This window comes from Rhincodon typus, chromosome 2 (genome assembly GCF_021869965.1).
Source record: "Rhincodon typus isolate 14 chromosome 2, sRhiTyp1.1, whole genome shotgun sequence".
Classification (NCBI taxonomy): domain Eukaryota; kingdom Metazoa; phylum Chordata; class Chondrichthyes; order Orectolobiformes; family Rhincodontidae; genus Rhincodon; species Rhincodon typus.
This window is the reverse complement of record NC_063333.1, coordinates 144,707,463-144,727,959: the sequence shown is the minus strand read 5'-3', so window position 1 is coordinate 144,727,959 and position 20,497 is coordinate 144,707,463. Positions and strand designations below refer to the sequence as shown.

The 20,497-nt window shown below is 40.7% G+C and overlaps 1 protein-coding gene across 1 annotated transcript in view; it reads left to right on the top strand.

Annotated features, from left to right (window-relative positions):
• Positions 1-20,497, top strand: part of gad3 (glutamate decarboxylase 3) — a 55,738-nt gene that overhangs the window by 20,087 nt on the left and 15,154 nt on the right. Inside the window, exons 6-9 of the mRNA XM_048611005.1 lie at positions 2,733-2,848; positions 4,001-4,080; positions 6,510-6,564; positions 17,144-17,259. Coding sequence (XP_048466962.1) covers positions 2,733-2,848; positions 4,001-4,080; positions 6,510-6,564; positions 17,144-17,259 — 367 coding nt within the window. The remainder of the gene's footprint in view (positions 1-2,732; positions 2,849-4,000; positions 4,081-6,509; positions 6,565-17,143; positions 17,260-20,497) is intronic.

Genomic DNA, 20,497 nt, shown 5'->3' with positions numbered 1-20,497 from the left:
GTTTTAAAGTGAGTGGAGGTAGATATAGGGGAGACGTCAGAGGTAGGTTCTTTACTCAGAGAGCGGTCGGGGCATGGAATGCATTGCCGGAGAGGGTAGTGGAGTCGACCTCATTAGGGGCATTTAAGCAGCTATTAGATGATAATATAAGGTAGGGGTGGAGGTTAGATAGACCTTAGGTTTAGGGTAAAAGTTCAGCACAACATCATGGGCCGAAGGACCTGTATTGTGCTGTACTGTTCTATGTTCTATGTAGTACTTGGAAGAAGAGAATACCCTATGCTGTCCTGGCTAATATTTACATCTCAGTCAACATCACAAAAACGGCTAGTCTGGGCATGGTCACATGGCTATTTGTTGGAGATGGCTGTGCATAAACTTGCTTTGCACTCCTTACATTACAAAGCGGCTACAACCTAAAAGCACATCATTGGCAGTAAAGTTCTTTGGGATGTCCTATAGCTTTGAAAGGCAGTCTATAAATGCAAGGCTTTCTCTTGCCTTCACAGAAAAGTCCCATCTCTCTGCATTCTTTTCAATCCTTCTGCCCCCTTGATGTCCAACGCCAAAATTGGTGGATGTTACAGAGCTAGGTTTGTGTAAGGTGGCTGTAGGAGGATTTGGACAGTCTTAGAGAATGAGCAAGACAATGACAGATGGAATGTAGTGTGGAAAAATATGAGGTTATCCACTTCAGTAACAGAAACAGCTGTACAGAGCAGTCCTTAAATAGCAAGAAGTTGGAAGGTGTAGATGTACAATAGAGATCTAGGTGTCCTTGTCAATAAATCACTGAAGACTGACATACAGGTACAGTGAGCTAATGGGAAGGCCAATGGAATGTTAGTCTTCATTGCAAGACGATTTTAGTACAGGAATAGTGCTTCAGTTGTATACGAGCTTGGTTAGACTATACCTGGTGTACCGTGTGCAGTTTTGGTCTCCAGATCTCAGGAAACATAATATGGAGGTGCCGGTGTTGGACTGAGTGGACAAGTTTAAAAATCACACAACACCAGGCTATAATCCGACAGGTTTATTTGAAAACACTAGGTTTCCGAGCTCTGCTCCTTTCTCAGGTGTAGTGTGGAAGAGGAGGTATACCGACCAGAATGGAGTTCTGAGTAAGAGTCACCAGACCTGAAATGTTAACTCTGATTTCTCTCCACTGATGCTGCCAGATGTGCTGAGCTTTTCCAGCAACTTCTGTTTTTGTGCAAACCTTTGGAATTCCCTTCCACAGTGGGTTGTGAAAGCTCAATCTTTAAGAATGTTTAAGGTAGAGATTGATAGGTTTCTAATTACCAGTGACATACAGGATTATGGAGGTGTGTCAAAGGCATTGAAGCATTTGGTCAACAGTGATTATGTTGAATAGCAGAGCAAACTCGATGGGCTAAATGACCTACTAATGCTCCTATGTAAGTGACTTTCTGAGTGACTAGAGGTAGCAAACAAATGATCCATTCTGAGAAAACCTCATTCATTTTCAATCAATGATTTCCTCAATAGGAGCATCTTGTCATAGTTAAAATCCAAATCTTCCTTGTGCTAAACGTATCAAGCTGTGCCACCAGAATATATCTTTCACTAAAACGTTCCAATGGGTAAAAGATAAAATTGAGTTCACGTATTTGTCTGAATGAAAGATATCTGAATGTATTTAAAGTATGCCATAAATAGATTATATCTAGAAATATTCTAAATAATTATTACCAAAAATATACCTCATCATATTAATGTGTATAATTTAAATGTGCCACAATAAACTTCAATAAATATTCCGAAATAATAATTTATTAATCAAGGTTTCCCAAAGAGTAATGCAATCATTTTAAAAAAAGAGTGAACCATAGTATCTTGCTGACAATGTCTGGCAGCATTTTAACAGATTTACTTGCAAAGGTAAATGATTTATGTTTGTTTTTTTTTATTAACTTCTAGACATTATATGCACAGGCACTTCTCAATCTGAGAGGCACAGTCATCAAAGTGTTAAAGAACAGAATTGGCAAACCTTTTGAATAATTTCCGGTCTTTCAAACAAAATTGTAATATTGGAGGAAATTGGCCATAGGGAAATGAGATGACAATATGAACACAAGAAATAGGAGCAAACAGAAGCCTGTGGGAGAGTCTAAATCCAGATGGCATGATCTCACAAAAAGGGGTTACACATTTAAGACAGAGATAATGAGGAATTTCTTCTCTCAGAGAGTTGTGAATCCATGGAATTCTTTACCACAGAGGGCTTTTGAGTGTGGAATATTCAAGGCTGAGACAGACAAAGTTTTAACCCATAACGGAATCAAGGGTTATAGGTAAAGGTAGGAAAGTGGAGTTGAGGTGAATCAAATCAGCCGTGATCTCATTGAATGGTGGAACAGACTCAATTAGCTGAATGGCCTAATTTTGTTTTTATATCCGCTCTTCTTCCACAGGACTGTAAGATTGTAGACAATTTACCTGAAGCTCACTTCCCCATCCTATCTGTTGGATCCATAACCTCCAAAAAAGACTCTTATCACTCTCAGTCTTGAATACAAACGATAGACCCTATGTTGTCATCTCAGGCAGAGAAAGTACCTTTGATGTTTAAAACTTTGAAAAAAGTTCAGAATCTATTTCCCTATTGTTGTCATCAAAGTCAGCTGTGTGAGCCTGGAAGTAGAATGGTGGCATCAAAACCAAATATGACTGATTGTAAACATATCTTAGTTTCTGTTTTACAGGAGGGGCCATGTCAAACATGTACAGCATCTTGGTTGCTCGTTACAAGCGCTTTCCTGAAGTGAAGACTCAAGGTGTAGCCAGCTTTCCCAGGATGGTCTTATTTACTTCAGAACTTGTAAGTATTTTCCAGTCAGGAATACAAAGTCGAACTAGGAGCTTATCTAAAAAGGGTCGCTTGTTCATTCTTACATTTTGGAATCAAATGATAGCACCCAGACCACAATGTAAATTGGTCTGCCTTCATGTGAATACCGCTATTTGTTTCTTTAATTTTTGTGACGTAGGCATTGATGACAAGGCTGGTCTCTATTGTCCATCCCTAGTTGCTGTCAGGTAGTTGGCGAGCCATTTACAAGTAAGAGCCATTCAAGAACGCAGCTAAGCAATAAACAAGCTCATGTGTGCTTAGAGTCACATAAGATTTGGAGCAATAGCCAATGACTTTCTAGTCCAATAACATAGCCACTACACTACCATTCCTGCTTTTACTCACAAATCATGGGTAGTATAAGCGAGGATGTGACCATTTCCAACAGGTAAAAGCTCTTGGCGACTTCTTCACTGACAGTCACTGGGTGGTTTTTACATTTTAACTGATCAGGAGGCTAACGCACTCTCTGCTGTGCATTGGCGTGTTTTCTTGTTGCCTGCTCTTCACTGTAATGGTGTTGCCAATTGCTTTGGGAAAATGCATCTCCTCCCTGTCAGGGTTCTGAAAGTTTTTTGACAATTGCTAAACAGGAGAAGATTAATGATCAAAACTAATATCGATGGCTGTGAGCAGCAATTGGGAATTGTTAGCAATAAAGAGGTTGACTCCTTTATGTTTAAATAAACCATGTATTCATTTCACTTTGCACATAAATTCGAAAATTATAGTTTCCGATTACCTAGGAGATCTGTGTTACATGTATTCAGGTTAGATTCCCAGGATCAACAGATGGAAACACTGCATTATGCATCTTCACACTGTCTAAATAAGTCCAGTCCTGGTGCCACGTTAAGTTAATCAGATAACTGCAAACTATTGGACTGACGTGCAACAAATCCTTCAAGCAATGTGACATGGGATTTTGCGTTTTCTTTGAGCCTGCCCTTCACAGCTCAGAAGAAGATTGTGATGATTGAAGAAGATATTTTGACTGAGATAGGGAGTCTCGCCACACTTGAAAATAGTTGTCAGTGAACGTGTTACAGGCTTTGCTCAGTATTGTTCACGGATGTTAGTTTTTGAGATTCAATAACGACTCTTTCTGATTTTCCTTAGGGCCACTATTCAGCTATGAAAGGTGCTATGGTACTTGGGTTTGGTACACACAGTGTGATTCCAGTAAAATGCAACAACAGGTAATAGCCATTAATAAATTAATAGTACTCACTCTGCCTACAATTATAAAGTAATCAATAATTAGTCTACTCTGCATTTTAGTCATTGAAGAATTGGAAGCGGTATCATCAGTTTCTGAAACAGTTTATAGCACATAAAACCAACCATGTTGGCAATTACAAGTTCACAATGCTTCCATTCAATTAATATAGTACAGACATTTTCAAAACACTTTAAAATCATTTTAGCAATTTAAAGCACCTTTAATGGAATAAATGTTGCAATTTTTGAACAGACACATAACCTTAAAAAAATTTGAACTTCCTATTGATAGCTGAAAGGATGACTGAAGAAAGTTTCACAACTTAAGAGAAAACTGAAAGATCTGTGGATTCTGTAAATCAGAAACAAAAACAGAAATTGCTGGAAAAGTCCAGTGGGTCTTGCAGCATCGGTGGGGAGAATCACAGTTAACATTTCGAGTCAAGTGACTCTTCCTCAGACCTTTCTAAGGAAGGGTCACTCAACCTGAAACATTAACTCTGATTTCTCTCCACAGATGCTGCCAGCTTTTCTAGCAATTTCTATTTTGGTTCACAACTTAAGAATTTTACTGTAATAAAGGACTACAAGGACCATTGACTAGACAATATATTTATTAGCAACTTACACTGTAAATCACAAAACAGAACTTCTCATTTTTTCTTTCAGTACAACCAAAATAATACTTTACAGACATATGTTAAGAAACATTAAAAGTTAAGACCGTTGCATCTTGAAACACCCTCTCTCTCCCTTACCCTCCATTACAATCTGCTGCAGGCCTTTGATGGGAATTGTTGTGTCTTCAGGTCACCAGTCCATCAAATCAAAAGAAATCAGAATTGGAGCAGACCGTTCAGCCCCTTGAGCCTGCTCTGCCATTCAATAGGATCATGGCTGATCCAACATCCCTCACATCCCCTTTTCTGCTCTCTCCCTCATAATTCTTGATTCACTATTGAGCAAGAAACTACCTATCTCAGCCTTAAATATACACAAGGATTCTGCCCCCACAGATCTCTGTGGCAAGGAACGCTACAGGCTCGCTACCCACTGAGAGAAGAAATACCTTGTCATCTCAATCTTAAATTGACATCCCTTTCTTCTGAGACTATGCTCTCTGGCCCTAGACTCTTCCATGAGGGGAAACATCCTCAGCATTTATCCTGTCAAGCCCCTTAAGAATCCATATGTCTCAATGAGATCACCTCTCATTCTTCTAAACTCCAGTGAGTAGAGTCCCAACCTGTTTAATCTTTGCCCATAAGACAATCCCCCCTCACCAGGGATCATCGTAGTGAACCTTCTCCAAACTGCCTTCAATATCTGTCCTTAAATCAGGGGACCAAAACTGCTCACAATGCTCCAGATGTGGTCTCACCAGCACCTTGTACAGTTTCAGTAAGATTTCCCTACTCTCATACTCCAACCCCCTTCAAATAAGAGCCAACATTCCATTTGCCTTCCTCAATACCTGCTGCACCTGTGTGCTAGCTTTCTGTGTTTCGTGCACAAGTACCCCCAACTCCCTTTGTGCTGTAGCTTTCTGCAGTTTTTCTCCATTTAAAAAATACTCAGCTCTTTTGTTCTCCCTTCCAAAATAAGCAATATCCTGTTTTCCCACATCATATTCCATTTGCCAATGTTTTGCCCACTTAACCTACTTATATCTCTCTGCAAACTATTTCTATCTCTCTCACAAGTTGTCTTTCCATCTACTTTTATGCTGTCTGCAAGTCTGGCTACAATGCACTTACTTCCTTCCTCCAAATCATTAATATGTCAATCTCTTCCGAGTTCTCTCTATTCAACTTTTCCAAAGTTCTTCATCACATTTGCTGAAATAACTGCACAGAGGCCAGTATCCTGTAACTAACTCATCCTTTATTTATGCATAGTAAACTGACTTGGACTCAATCCCCAGAACTGAGGAGATTCTAAATCCCCTGTTTATATTGGCCAACCAGGACTTCCTGATTGGCCCAGGTAAAAAACCCCAATCAAGGATCTTGTAGTCAACAAGATCCGCCTGGTTCCAATCACTACAGTTGCCTTCAGGAAGCATTTCCAAACATTTTTGAATGTAAAGAGTGTATTCTCATTGTTTGTTATTTATTTCCCTTCAATTTGTTTTATTTTGTCACTGTCATCTCCAGAGGCTTATCTATAAGAATGTGTTCCATTTTTGTCTTGACAATATTCCTTTGATGTCCCTTGGGCATCTTACTGCATTAACCATGCTATTAAATGCAAATAAATAAGTTGGTTCTATCCCTCAGATAACATCAGAATAATACTAAGAAAACTGAGTGCTCCAGCACACAGGGGATATTAAATTGCATGGTGTAAATAAGAACAAAATAGGTTTTTCAATTAAATATTTATATTTGTCTAATCATGCTCACAGAGGGAAGATCATTTCAGCTGAATTGGAAGCAAATATCATTGAAGCTAAGCAAAAGGTTTCTGCCTTTTAAAAATCTGAGGTAAAATCCATTATCTTTTTCCCGACTCATTGAAATATGAAAAACTGAATTTCGAACAAAGATTACCTTTCCATTTAGTTCATGTAAATACTATGTACCTGTGTTTTGTCACTGAAGGAGTAATTGGCCCTTTATTTAATATTACTGAAGCAAGTGAAGGTAGTGGGTGTGTTTAATTTGGCTGTAAATGATTTTGTGCAATACGATTTAGGCGATGGAGTAAAAAGCTATGTATCTTTTACACTTTCCAATTAGATTCTCTGTAGCCAAGCTGGGTAGTGTAAATTACTTCAGTCATCAAATTAAGGTACAGAAATTGACAATCGATGCGCAAGACTAAAAGAAATTGAGCTTCCCAATTTAGGGAAATACATTTCCTAGGGAAACGATGGATAGTCCATTCCTTAATTATGCAACAGCCAACAGACAAAATGCAAACAACATGATTTTGATGTGAACAGCATTGGAGGAAAGGTAACAGGACATGGAGAAGGTTGATCTTTAGATGGAGGGTAACTAGCTGTTGTTCAGTTTGAAGAAGGGTTGGAGATGGAGTACCTGGGGGTCACTATGAGATTCTTTATTTTTGTCAAAATAATTTACACTGGAGAAGACAGGAAGGAAATTTGTTGCTAACACAAAGTCAAGAGTTTTGATGAAAAGTGGGGAGGACAGGGGAAAGTTATCAAAACAGGCAGAAGCAATTGAATGTGAAGTAATATCTTCTGGGAGGAAAGGTAAAGAACAGAATTATATACTTAACTGCAAAATTTACTGAAGGGAGTGGATGGACCTAACAGTCCAATTACACAAAGTGCCTGAAAATGCAAATGCAGCAGATAAAGTCAGAAATTATTTTTATTCTTTGAACTGATGCAGTTGGGAGTGGACTGTGAGAAAGAAAATGTAATTTGTCATAAGGCTGTGTTGAAAGTAATGGAAATGTTGGAAGATGTTTGGATTATCAAGCCCCTGACTGTGCCCACTATTTCGCTAGCCTTTCTGCTCATTTCTTTCATTTTTTAACATACCAGTGATTGATCCTCTTCTGTCTTCAACGTCCAATCAAAATTATAAGGTTGTCAGTTCAAGTCTCTCTCCAGGACTTGATGAGTAAAATCAAGCTGACTGCCCAGAGCAATACAGAGGGAATACTTCACTGTCAAAGGTGCCACTTTTGTCAAGATCCCAGTGGAGGAACTGGACATGAGTTTTCTCAAGTGAACCTCAAATAAGAAATTGCCAACAATATTTCACTATTATAATCTTTTACTTTGTGATGAGTCGGAACCAACACAAATTAAACATGAGTTAACAGGTAAGTGTTATTTCAGACAGAAAGGTAAACTGCAGTTTAGTTTGTCAGTACAGCTAAAGTACATTGTACAGAACCACAAGCACTCACATCACTCCTGGAAGATATATGGCACTCCATGAAATTACAAAGGTCTCTAACTTTGCCTCTGTTTGATACATTTCTTATTTTCCAACTCAGTTGATTAGGGTTGTATTCACCAGCAGTCACTCATAAAAGAAAAAGGAATGAGAGTGGCATAGATTTAAACTGTTGTACAAATGAAACAAGGGCAGTATAAGAAAAGAAACCTTTTCCACACGGTCTGTAGTTAGGGTCTGGAATGCAGTGTCTGGAGATGCGATGGAGACAGATTCAATTGTGGCTTTCAAGAGGGACATTGGATGATTATTGGGACAGAAATGGTGTGCAGGGATATGGGAAAAGGAAGGAGATTGGCACTAGGTAGTAGGACTGGGTTAGGTACTAGAGCTGGTGCAGGCACGATAGGCTGAGTGGTTTCCTTCTGAACTGTAACAATTTCGTGATTCTGTGATTATCTAGTCAATGTCCTTGGAGTCACATAAATGGTGCACATTGACAGAATCTCCTTATCCACGTTCCTGAAAATCAAGATGGGACTAATTTCCAAGAATTTCCTTTATCTAATCTTTTTAACAAACCACACTAAATGATCTAGTCAATGCTGGCAAAATTGAAGCAGCAGCTATAAAAATACTCAAATAACAATCCTGCTCTGATTCTGTCTTCAAATTTCTTTCCTGTTTGGCTGTATTACACAAACACAGTTCTTTATAAATATAACTTCTTGTTTCTCCCACCTCCTTGGCCTACAGCTTTGCTTTGTGTTTGACCACATGACTTCTGTATATTAAACTTTGCTCCCTGTTGGTACTGCTTCCAGGTCAAGTGTTACCAGTTCATATGAACATTTGTTTATTCAAGAAAATTACAATTGATTCCTTTAAAAATGAAACACATTCATAAAAGTGACTTTTAAACAAGCTTAACACTAAAAGCAGATTCCACAAGCGGTTGATCAAATTAAAATTTTCCTTACTGTACTTCCTCTGGGTCAAAGGTCATCACAGTTCTCAGCTAAGACATTAAACGAAGGTCCAATCTGTTTTGTCAGGTGGACATGAAAGATCCGACAGCTCCGATGTGGAGAGAAGCTGATAAGTTATTCTTAGTTCCTAGTTAAAAACCATCATGGAAATATTTCCATCCTGAATATTTCTGTTTGTCTTGTTGTGGGAACGTGCTCTGTCCAAGTTGACTGCCACATTGATTACATTACAACAGTAATTACACCTCAAATGTACATTGGATGTAAAATGCTTAGGAGCATCTAATGGTTATTGTGAAAGTTGCCATATAAATGTAAGTCCTTCTCTTTTTTTCAACCAATCAGCTTCCCTGTTCACCAAACCAATGGCTCCATTTCCAAAAACCGACAATATGGTCCCATCTGTAAACACCTTTCTCTTACATCATGTCCAGAGTGATACTTTTCTCTAGAGCAGTGCTTCCCAAACATTTTCCCACTGAGTCCCTGTTTCGAAGCTCTAAAATTGTCATGACCACGTCCCCCCTCCCCACCAGCTCAGTGAAAGCTGTGAAAACCAGGGTGGGGGAATCCTGTCAGAATATCAAGGTGGTGAGAGGTGTGGGGGGCCTGTGAGAGTGGGTACTTGTTAGAGTGGAAGCATTACATTAATGACTCAGTCAGAGCTCCACAACACCATCACTGCTTCAGAGCTTACAACTATAAAGTTACAGCTTGAGACATCCTCTTTTGGAGTCCTGACCATGACTCTGGTAAGCCCTGCTATAGGATATCTTTGCTCACTTTAACTTGCAGGATGACCTATGTCTGACATTTCCTCAGACAACGTTAGCAGAGGCATCACCTGTTCATGCAACTCATCACGAATTATTTTTCCAAACTTCTAAAGACTCCTTCCAAAGAATGCAAAAGTTGGACAAAATTCCTCTAATCTAGTGTGCTATATGCAAGCATAAAGCGTGTCCTCTGGAAGAACGAATGCAGAACAGGTGACATCTTTGTTGACCATGTTGAACATGTCCACAAGCTCAGAGTACTCCATGGCTCACTACTTAACTCACCCTTTCGTTCCCACTCAGTGTTGTTTATGCCTTAAGGCCATTGCAACCAAACTCATCATAAGCCTAAGAAAGAATAGTCTATCTTTCTCCAGGATATTCTGCATCATTCTGTTCTGAGCATTCATCTAAAATACTTCAGATGTAGTTAATTTCCCCAATTCCCACACAGTAGACATTGTTAAGTTATATATAAGGTAGGGGTATCATCTTTAGGGTGGAATAGAGACAAATCAATGTGGACTGCATCAAAATGTATTTCTGGCAGTTGGGACAGAGTCTGCATTTCTTAGTGATTTTTCTGTACAGCTTGATGAAGTTACTGATTGTTTCCAGTGAGTTTTATGTTAAATTTCATCCTTTTCATCTGCAACTTGTTTAGCAGTCACCAATCTGAGTCATAGTCCTTTGATGATCCTCGAACATGTTGGGACATTTGCTCTTGCCTCTTTGGAGCGGCACGGTGGCTCAGTGGTTAGCACTGCTGCCTCACAGCTCCAGGGACACAGGTTTGATTCCACCCTCAGGTGACTGTCTGTGTGTGTGGAGTTTCCACATTATCCCCGTGTCTGCGTGGGTTTCCTCCAGGTGCTCCGGTTTCCTCCCACAATCCAAAGATATGCTGGTTAGGTGGGTTAACTATGTTAAATTGTCCATAGTGGCCAGGGATGCCTTGATTAGGAGGATGGATCTGGGTGGGATTCTCTGAGGGTCAGTGTGGACTTGTTGGGCCGAAGGGCCTGTTTCCACACTGTAGGGATTCTATGATTCTTGTGAGGGAGTTTGTTGTAAATGACTTCAGGCACTGCTCTCACATTAAATTCCTCTTTTAAGGGGTTAACTAACAAAATCAGCAGACCTGCTTTGCAGACTGTTGCTAAAACAACAGTACAGAAAATAATAATAATTAAAACATTAAAAATTAATCTAAATCACTTCATGGTATCACCAATGAATGGCCTCCGACCCAGTTCATTTTTTTAAAAATAGGGAGGTGATGGCCTAGTGGTACTATCGCTAGACTGTTAATCAAGAGACCCAGATAATGTTCTGGGGACCTGTATAAGAATCCCGCTACAGCAACGGTGGAATTTGAATTCAATAAGAATCTGGAATTAAGTGTCTAATGATGACCATGAATCCATTGACAATTGTTGGGAGAAACCCATCTAGTTCACTAATGTCCTTTAGGGGAGAAAACTGCCATCCTTACCTGGTCTGGCCTACATGTGACTCCAGACCAACAGCAATGTGGTTGACTCTTAACTGTTCCCCTGGGCAATTAGGGATGGGCAATAAATGCTGCCTGACCAGCGACATCCTCATCCTGTAAACGAATAAAAAATAATGCCAAGTGATTCCCCTGACTAGAAAACCTGGGACACGAGATCAGAATCTTCAGAGGAAGGATCAGCCATTTGGAATCGTGATGAGGAGAAATCTCTTCAGTCAGAGGGTTGTGAACTGTTGGGGAAAAGAACGCTACACTAGGGAGCTCTCGCTGCTCAGTCACTCAGTTTATTCAAAACTGAGATCAATGGATTTTTAGGGGTTAAGGGAACTGCAGATCTGGCAGGAAGGCAGAATTGAGGTAGAATTACTTTTATTCATTTGTGGGATGTGGGCATTGCTGGCTGGACCAGTATTTATTGCTTATCCCTAATTGCCCAAAGGGCACTTAAGAGTCATAATGAGATATAGAAATTGGGCCATTTGGGCCATAAAGTCTGCTCTGCTATACAATCATACCTGATATATTTCTCAACCCCATTCTGCTGCCTTCTCCCCATAACTTTTGATCCCCTCACCAGTCAAGAACTTATCTATCTCTGTCTTAAATATACTGAATGATTTGGCTTCTACAGCCCTCAGCGACAATCAGTTACACAGATTCACCGTTCTCTGGCTGAAGAAATTCCTCCTCATTTCAGTTTGAAAGCCAACGACATTACTGTATCTAGGAGACTGTGAGGACTGCAGATGCTGAAAGCCAGAGTCAATAAATGTTGAGCTGGATAAACACAGCAGGTCAGACAGCATCAGAGGAGCAGGAAAGTCAACGTATCGGGCCAAAACCCTTCGACAGGACTGGCGTCGGGGAGGGGAGCCCAGAAATAAATACAGGGATGAGGGTAGGGCTGGGGAAAGGTAGGTGGGATGATAAGCTCCTGATGTTGTCTCCTATATAACAGGGAAACCAAACGCAGACACAGGGACTGATTCGCGGAGCAAGTGCTCTCTGCATGCACCAAAAAACCTGACCTTTTGGTTGCCGTCCATTTAAATTCCCCCTCCCACTCCCCTGGCGACATGTCCATCCTTGGCCTACTCCACTGTCAGAGTGTGTCCAAACATAAACTAGGGGAACAGCACCTGGTATTTCGCTTTGGGAGCTGACAGCCCAATGGCCTGAATACTGACTTCACCAGCTTCAAAATCCCTCCACCCCCAGCCTTATCCCATTTCCAGCCCTCCCCGTCCTTTTACCTCCTTGACCTGACCTAACCTGTCCATCTTCCTACTCACCTATCTGCTCCACCCTTCCCACTGACCAATCGCCATAACCCCCCTACCTGTATCGCCACCCTATCTACCCTTCAAACACTGACAAATGGTTTTGGCCTGATACGTTGACTTTCCTGCTCCTCTGATGCTGTCTGACCTTTTGTGTTCATCCAACTCCACATTCATTGACACATGACATTAGCCTTGAGTCACCTGTAGGTCAACCTGGTTAAGGATGGCAGGTTTCCCTACTGAAAGGACATTTGTGAAACAGATTTTTTTCTGACAATTGACAATGATGATGCAATCATCGTTAATTAGCTCTTTCCCACGATAGGATTTGAATCCATGAGCTCAGTAAAATAGTCTGGGATTCCCAGTTATTGGCCCAAAGACATTTCCTCACTCCCCTTTCTTTCCTGTAACTAATGACAAAACCCTAGGAAGTCAGTTAGATAAATTAAAGCTATCCTTGAATAAAACGTAGCTTCAGTTGTCAACAAAATTTAGTTTCTTTTATCTCACTCTATGGTAGAGCCTTAATGCATAGTCAAACCAAATAACTTTTACAATCTGAAAACTTAAATGAGATAAACGGATATCAGTATTTTTCTGAAAACAGAAAAACATCCGAGTCTTTGAAGAGTACCTTTTAAAAAAAATTGCCACTAACGTAGCATGGTGACTGTAAGATAACCAAAGTTAGCATAGGGCACTAAAACAGAACAATAGAGTTAAAGACAGGGAAAAACAAAAACAGATTGCTTTCAAGAAAGCACAAAGCAAATGTCTTTTTATACTTGAGACAGCTGTTTATCCACTCACGTAGAACAACATCAAAGTAATTCAAAGCCAATTCAATGCTTTTGAAGTTTAATGGTTGTTAACGCAGTGATGTTTCTGAATACACCAAAGTCCACAAAGAGCAGTTACATCATCAGTTTGTTATTCCATTGATACCTGTTAGAACATAGAACATAGAACAGTACAGCACAGTACAGGCCCTTTGGCCCACAATGTTGTGGCGACCTATTATCCTACTAAAATCAATCTACCCTGCATACCCTACATTTTACTATCCTCCATGTGCTTATCCAAGAGTCGCTTAAAAGTCTTTAAAGTATCTGACTCCACTACCACTGCCGGCAGCGCATTCCACACACCCAACACTCTCTATGTGAAGAACCTACCTCTGACATCTCCCCTATACCTTCCTCCAATCACCTTAAAATTATGCCCTCTTGTAATAGTCATTTCCGTCCTGGGAAAATGTCTCTGACTATCCGCTCTATCTATGCCTCTCATCATCTTGTAAACCTCTATCAAGTCACCTCTCAAACTTCTTTGCTCCAATGAATAAAGCCCTAGCTCCCTCAACCTTTCCTCATAAGACCTGCCCTGCAGTCCAGGCAGCATCCTGGTAAATATCCTCTGCACCATTTCTAAATCTTCCATATCTTTCCTGTAGTGAGGTGACCAGAACTGAACACAATATTCCAAGTGTGGCCTAACCAGGGTTTTATAGAGCTGCAGCATAACCTCACGGCTCTTAGACTCAATTCCTCTCCCAATGAAAGCCAACACACTATACGCCTTCTTTACAACGCTATCAACTTGGGTAGCAACTTTGAGGGATCTATGGACGTGGACCCCAAGATGCCTCTGTTCCTCCACACTGCCAAGAATCCTGCCATTAACCCTGTATTCTGCATTCAAATTCTACCTTCCAAAATGAATCACTTCACACTTTTCTGGGTTGAATTCCATCTGCCACTTCTCTGCTCAGCTCTTCATCCTGTCAATGTCCCGTTGCAACCTACAACAGCCCTCCACGCTATCCACAACTCCACCAACCTTTGTGTCATCGGCAAACTTACTAACCCACCCTTCCACTTCCTCATCCAAGTCATTTATAAAGATCACAAAGAGCAGACGTCCCAGAACAGATCCCTGCGGAACACCACTGGTCACCGAGCTCCAGGTTGAATACTTTCCATCTACTAACATCCTCTGTCTTCTATTGGACAGCCAGTTTTGTATCCAGACAGCCAAATTTCCCTGAATCCCATGCCTCCTTACTTTCTGAATGAGCCTACCATGAGTCATTTTTGCTTTTCCTTCCATCCATGGCCTTGTCCCCTTCCTATCTCTGTAACTTCTTCCAGCCCTACAACCCTCCGAGGTATGTACACCTTTCTAAGCCTGCTGTCCCGATTTTAATCACTCTGTTATTGATGATATGGAGGTGCCGGTGTTGGACTGGAGTCGACAAGGTCAGAAGTGAGGTGACACCAGGTTATAGTCTAACAGGCTTATTTGAAATCACAAGCGGTTGGAGTGCTGCCTCTTCAACAGGTGAAATGAGAGAGAAGCACACAGGCTCAGAGATTATAATGTGATGGTGCTGGTGTTGGACTGGGGTGGACAAGATCGGAAGTCACACAGCATCAGATTATAGTCCAACAGGTTTACTTGAAATCACAAGCTTTCTGAACGTTGGCCCTTGATCACTTGAAGTCACTGTTGAGCACCTGCACAGACCTATTATTTCACTTGTTGACCCTCCACTGACACCATATGTATGATCTTTTGATCTCTCTGATTATAAATTCTGTGCTTGAGTGCTTTTCTTTCATTTCCCTGACAAAGGGACAGTGCTTCAAAAGCTTGTGATTTCAAATCAACCTGTTGGACTATAACCTGGTGTTGTCTGATTCCATTATCAGGAGCCATGGTTTCAGTTGACATGTCCTCCATGGTCCATAATCCCCTCCTACAGCTCTCCACCTCCTGGTCTCTTTCCTCCTTCAAGAGACTGCATAAAAACTACCTTGTTGGCTACTTTGCTCATCAACTATCTTAACATCTCATTGAGTGGCCTAGTATAATATTTTATTTGTAGTGGTCCTATAAAACACCTTGAGATATATTACAAACCTAAGGCAGTATACAAATAAAGATAGTTTTAGTTTCTATGTTCACTAGATTTAGTTGTTGCTGGCAAAGCTAATATTTGTTGCACATCCATTAATTCCCATGGTATTCCTGTTCTTGTCTATGTCTCATGAGTAAAGAGATTCAGAAGAGGTTGCCCAGGCTGGAGCAATTCCATTATGAGGATTGTGTGGGGTTGATTCTTTTAGCGCAGAGAAGGCTGATGGGGGCCTGACTGAGTTGTACAAAGTTCTGAGGGGCACAGACAGAAACTTCTCTGATTAATAAGGGGATCAATAACCAAGAGCTGTAGATTTAAGGCAAAAGACTGGAGATTTAGAGTTAAGGAAGAATCTTTTCACCCAGAGTTTGGAGGGTATCTGGAACTCAGTGCTTGAAAAGGGTGGAGGAGGCAGGAACCATCACAACATCGAGGAAGTATTTAGATTAATACTTGAAATGCCATAGTGTGCAAGGTTACTGAAAAGGTGTTGGAAAATGGGACTAGACTAGATAGGATCAGTTCTGAAGAAGAGTCACTGGACCTGAAACATTAACTTTCTCTCCACAGTTGCTGGGTTTTTGCAGCCGTTTCTGTTTTCGTTAGAGTAGAAAGGTGTTTGGTAACTGGTGCAAGCAAGATGGTCCAAAGGGCCTTTCTCCATGGTGTAAAACTGTGATTGATAATCAGTGAGAGAGGGAACAGACCATACAGCCCTTTGAGCTCACTTACTCAATCCTGACTGAGGTGGTGGGATCATGGTAATGTTGCTGGGTTCGTAATTTAGAGATCCAGGCTCAACCTCTGGGGACTTTTGGCCTGAAATGTCAACTTTCCTGCTCCTTTGATGCTGCCTGGCCTGCTGTGCTCCTCCAGAAACCAATTCTGCCTTTTTGATAAAGACTGTTGCTTGCAGGTCAGTATTGCTCCACTCTGTCATATCCAGATTCTGGAAGGGAGTCTAAAACAGGCATTGAATTTTTCATTTGCACTTGTAATGAACTGAGGTCCTATTCCTAGCAAACACCAAATCTGGAGAATACAGGTTTATCTGATGATCTGGGAACCCAAGATATTGATGCCTGAAATTGTGTTGTCTTGTATCCATTTAATTCCCATATATGAAAGAGATAGATTTGTCACACACTGTAGTAGTTCAACATGAAACAAATAGAAATGTATCTGAAATTAAAACATGACTAACTGCTCCCAAGCGATTGAGGGGATGTGGTGGGATAATAGTAATGTCATTGGGCTTGGAATCAAAAACTCTCAGCTTAATGTCCTGGCGACTTGGGTTCAAGTTTGACTGCAACTGCTGGTCAATTTCAACAAAACAAATCTGGAATTAAAAAGCTAGTCCAATGATGACTAGATAACCACTGTGGTTTGCTGTGTCAATCCATCTGATTCACTAATGTCCTTTCAGGGAAGGAAATCTGCCATCCTTACCTGGTCTGGCCTACATATGACTGCAGACCCACACTAATCTGGTTGACTCTCACCTGCACAAACAATAACTGTACTTTAATAATAAACATTGGGCCGAGCCAGTGATACATTCTCATGGACAAATAAGGAAAAAAAAAATTTCGGTTTCATGGGAGTAGTCTATTTTTTAAGTCGTATGCATGAACCTGTACACATTAGCTAATTATAGGTTTTGTTTACAGGGTTTTGTTCCTTTGTACATCAATGCTACAGCTGGAACTACCGTGTATGGAGCATTTGATCCACTCAATGAGATTGCAGACATTTGTGAAAAGCACAACCTTTGGATGCATGTTGATGTAAGGATTTTTCAAATACAATAGAACTAACCACACCTGTTCAAATATTTAAGAAAGTAATCCCATAGCTATGAGCGTACAGAAAAATAATGCAGATATGTTTTCGAAACCTAACAGAAAGCAATGGCTCAAACTGAGACTTCGCAGCATCCCAGTGCATCGCTTACCCCATGATAGAAGGACTTGCAGTTATATAGTGCCTTTCACAACTGCAGCTTGCAACAACGTGTTGTACAGCAAGTGAAGCACTGCTGAAGGGGAATCACTGTTGTAAGAAACACAGCCACCAGTTTGTGCATGGCAGGCTTCTTCAACCAGCAATGTAATGAGGACCACATCATGTTTGTATAATGCTGTTGGAGGAATAAATATTGACCAAGGCTAATTCACCTGCACCGCTTTAAATCAGTGCAATGGGACCTTCTACATTGTCTTGAGCAGACAGGTAATGTCTCAGTTATACAACTTGTTCAGAAAGATAACTGCTACTACTGCACCAGAGACTCAGCATCTGAGTTTGATACTCAAGGACTGGAATGAGATTTGAATTTTCCAGCTCCTGACCTGGAAGCGTCAGTGCTACCCAGATTCACTGGAGCCCAATTGTATTCTCCTGCTTATTTTTCAAAGTGGGTTAAATGGTTGAATAAAGGAAAAGGAATTACAATCAATTTATTCCGGTTTTGTCTAGGTGGAAAGACAAGTTGTGAGAGAGATGCAATAGTTTACAGAGCAATTTTGATAGGTTTTAACTAAGTGGGTACGAAGTTGGCAAATGGGGTATAACATGGGAAAATGTGAAGTTGTTCACTTTGGAAGGGAGAACAAAAGAACAGAGTGTAACTTAAATGGGGAAAAACTGCAGAAAGCTGCATACATATGGATTTGGGGTACTTGTGTATGACACAAAGAGCTAGCACACAGGTGTAGCAGATAGTCCAGAAGGCTAATGGAATGTTGGCCCTTATTTCAAGGGTATTGCAGTATAAGAGTAGGAAAGGATTATTGCAGCTGTACAAGGAGCTGGTGAGACCACATCTGGAGTACTTTGAGCAGCTATGGTCCCTTTATTTGAGGAAATATATTGTTTCATGGGAGGCAGTTCAGAGAATGTTCACAAGGATGATTCCTGGTAGAGGGATTGTCTTATGAGCAAAGGCTAAACAGGTTGGGACTCTACTCACTGAAGTTTAGAAGAATGAGAGGTGATCTCATTGAAGCATAGAGGATTCTTAAAGGGCTTGACAGGGTAAATGCTGAGAGGATGTTTCCCCCTCATGGGAGAGTCTAGGACCAGAAGACATTGTCTCAGAATAAAGGGGCACCAATTTAAGACTGAGATAAGGAGGTATTTCTTCTCTCAGAAGATTGTGAGTCTTTGGAACACTTTGCCACAGATAGCTGTGGGAGCAGAGTCCTTGTGTATACTTAAAGCTGAGACAGAGAGATTCTTGATCAATTGGGAAATCAAGGGTTATGGGGAGAGGACAGGAAAGAGTACATGAGGAATGGAGGGGCTGAATGTCCTACTTTTTGATGATCTTCTGGTCTCTCTCATTGACCTGGTCAGACTGTTGGTTTCAGCAATCCATTCTAAATCACCACAGACCTGGCTTAAAATGGGATCCAGCTGAGCTGTCTGGTTAAGTCGTACATTTTGTTGCCCACCAAATCAATCTGCTGGGGTTCTTTTGTAGTTTAAATGTAAAGCAATGCAAAAGGAAAATTAAATAGATTGGTTTACTGTTGTCACATGTACCAAGATACAGTGGAAAGGGTTATTTTGCATGCTATACAGGCAGATTGTACCATACAAAGTGCATCAGGGTAGCAAAACAGAGTGCTGAATACAATATTACAGCCGCAGAGAGAGAGATCAGAATTAACATTTGAGAGGTCTGTTCAAAAGTCTGATAACAGCAGAAAAAAATCTGTTCTTAAATCTGTTCATGTGTGTATTCAAATCTTTATGTCTTTTGCCCAATGGAAGAGGCTGGAAGAGAATATAATTGAATTGAATTGACTTTATTGTCACAGGTACTCAGATAACTACATTGAAAAGTTTATAAGTCACCAACCACAGCGCCATCCTAAGTACAAAGGTATCTAGGCGCAGATTTTTCAGTACAAATTCTGAGGGAAAAAGAAATTAGAAAGTAGAGAAATAAAAGTTCAGAACAATGGTCCAGGGCTGGAGGGGTTTTTGATGATATTGGCTGCTTTCCCGAGGCAGTGGGAAGTGTAAATGGAGTCAATGGATGGAAGGCTGCCTAATGTGATGGACAGGGCTTTGTTCACAACTCTCTGTAATTTCTTATGGTCTTAGGAAGAGCAGTTGCCAAACCACATTGTGATGCATCCAAATGGGATGCTTTCTGTGGTGCATCTACAAAAAATTGTGAGATTCCTATGGACATTCCCAGTTTCCTTAGCCCCCTGAGGAAGTAGAGACATCGTTGTGCTTTCTTGACCATCACGTCGATGTGGGTGGAGCAGGACAGATTGTTGGTGATCGTCACTCTCAGGAACTTGACTCTCTCGACCATCTCCGCCACAGCACCATTGATGCAGACAGGGCTGTGCCTTCCATCCCCCTTCCTGAAGTCAATGACCAGCTGCTTCATTGTGCTGATGTTGATGGAGAGATTGTTGTCTTTACAACATGCTTCCTGTATTAAGTCTCATCATTGTTTAAGAACTGACCTATGATGGTGGTGTTGTCAGCAAACTTGTAAATGGGAGTTGGAACAGAATTTGGCCACCCAGTCATGTGTGTATAAGGAGTATTATAGGGATATAAGAAGTATAGTAGTAAAATCTGAAAACAAACTGAATTCTAAAAGTGCTAGTGCAGTAATAGCATCATTCATCCTCAACTAGAAGAGTTGTTTTGATTGGAATTGTATACCATAGAGGTTAAAATTTGACAGAAAAGACAAATTCACTTGAGAGCCTGGTTCACAGTAGAATGGTAGAGCTCAGCAAAGTGATGCTGAAGGACAGTTTGAGTCTAAGATAGCTCAAGTACAAGACAAAAGCCCTCTTCCCATTGAAACTCCATCTTCCAGGGCACTCAGAGATTAATAGGGGCAGGAGAAATGCTGAGGTGAGGGAACAAGAGCAGCAATAATTTCTTTTTCAGCAGGAAGAGGTTTACGGAGGCATCTGGAATTCAGCCATGCTTTATTTCGAGTAATTTTAGCCAAAATGAAAGTGATGTGTTTTGTCAGGGTGTAG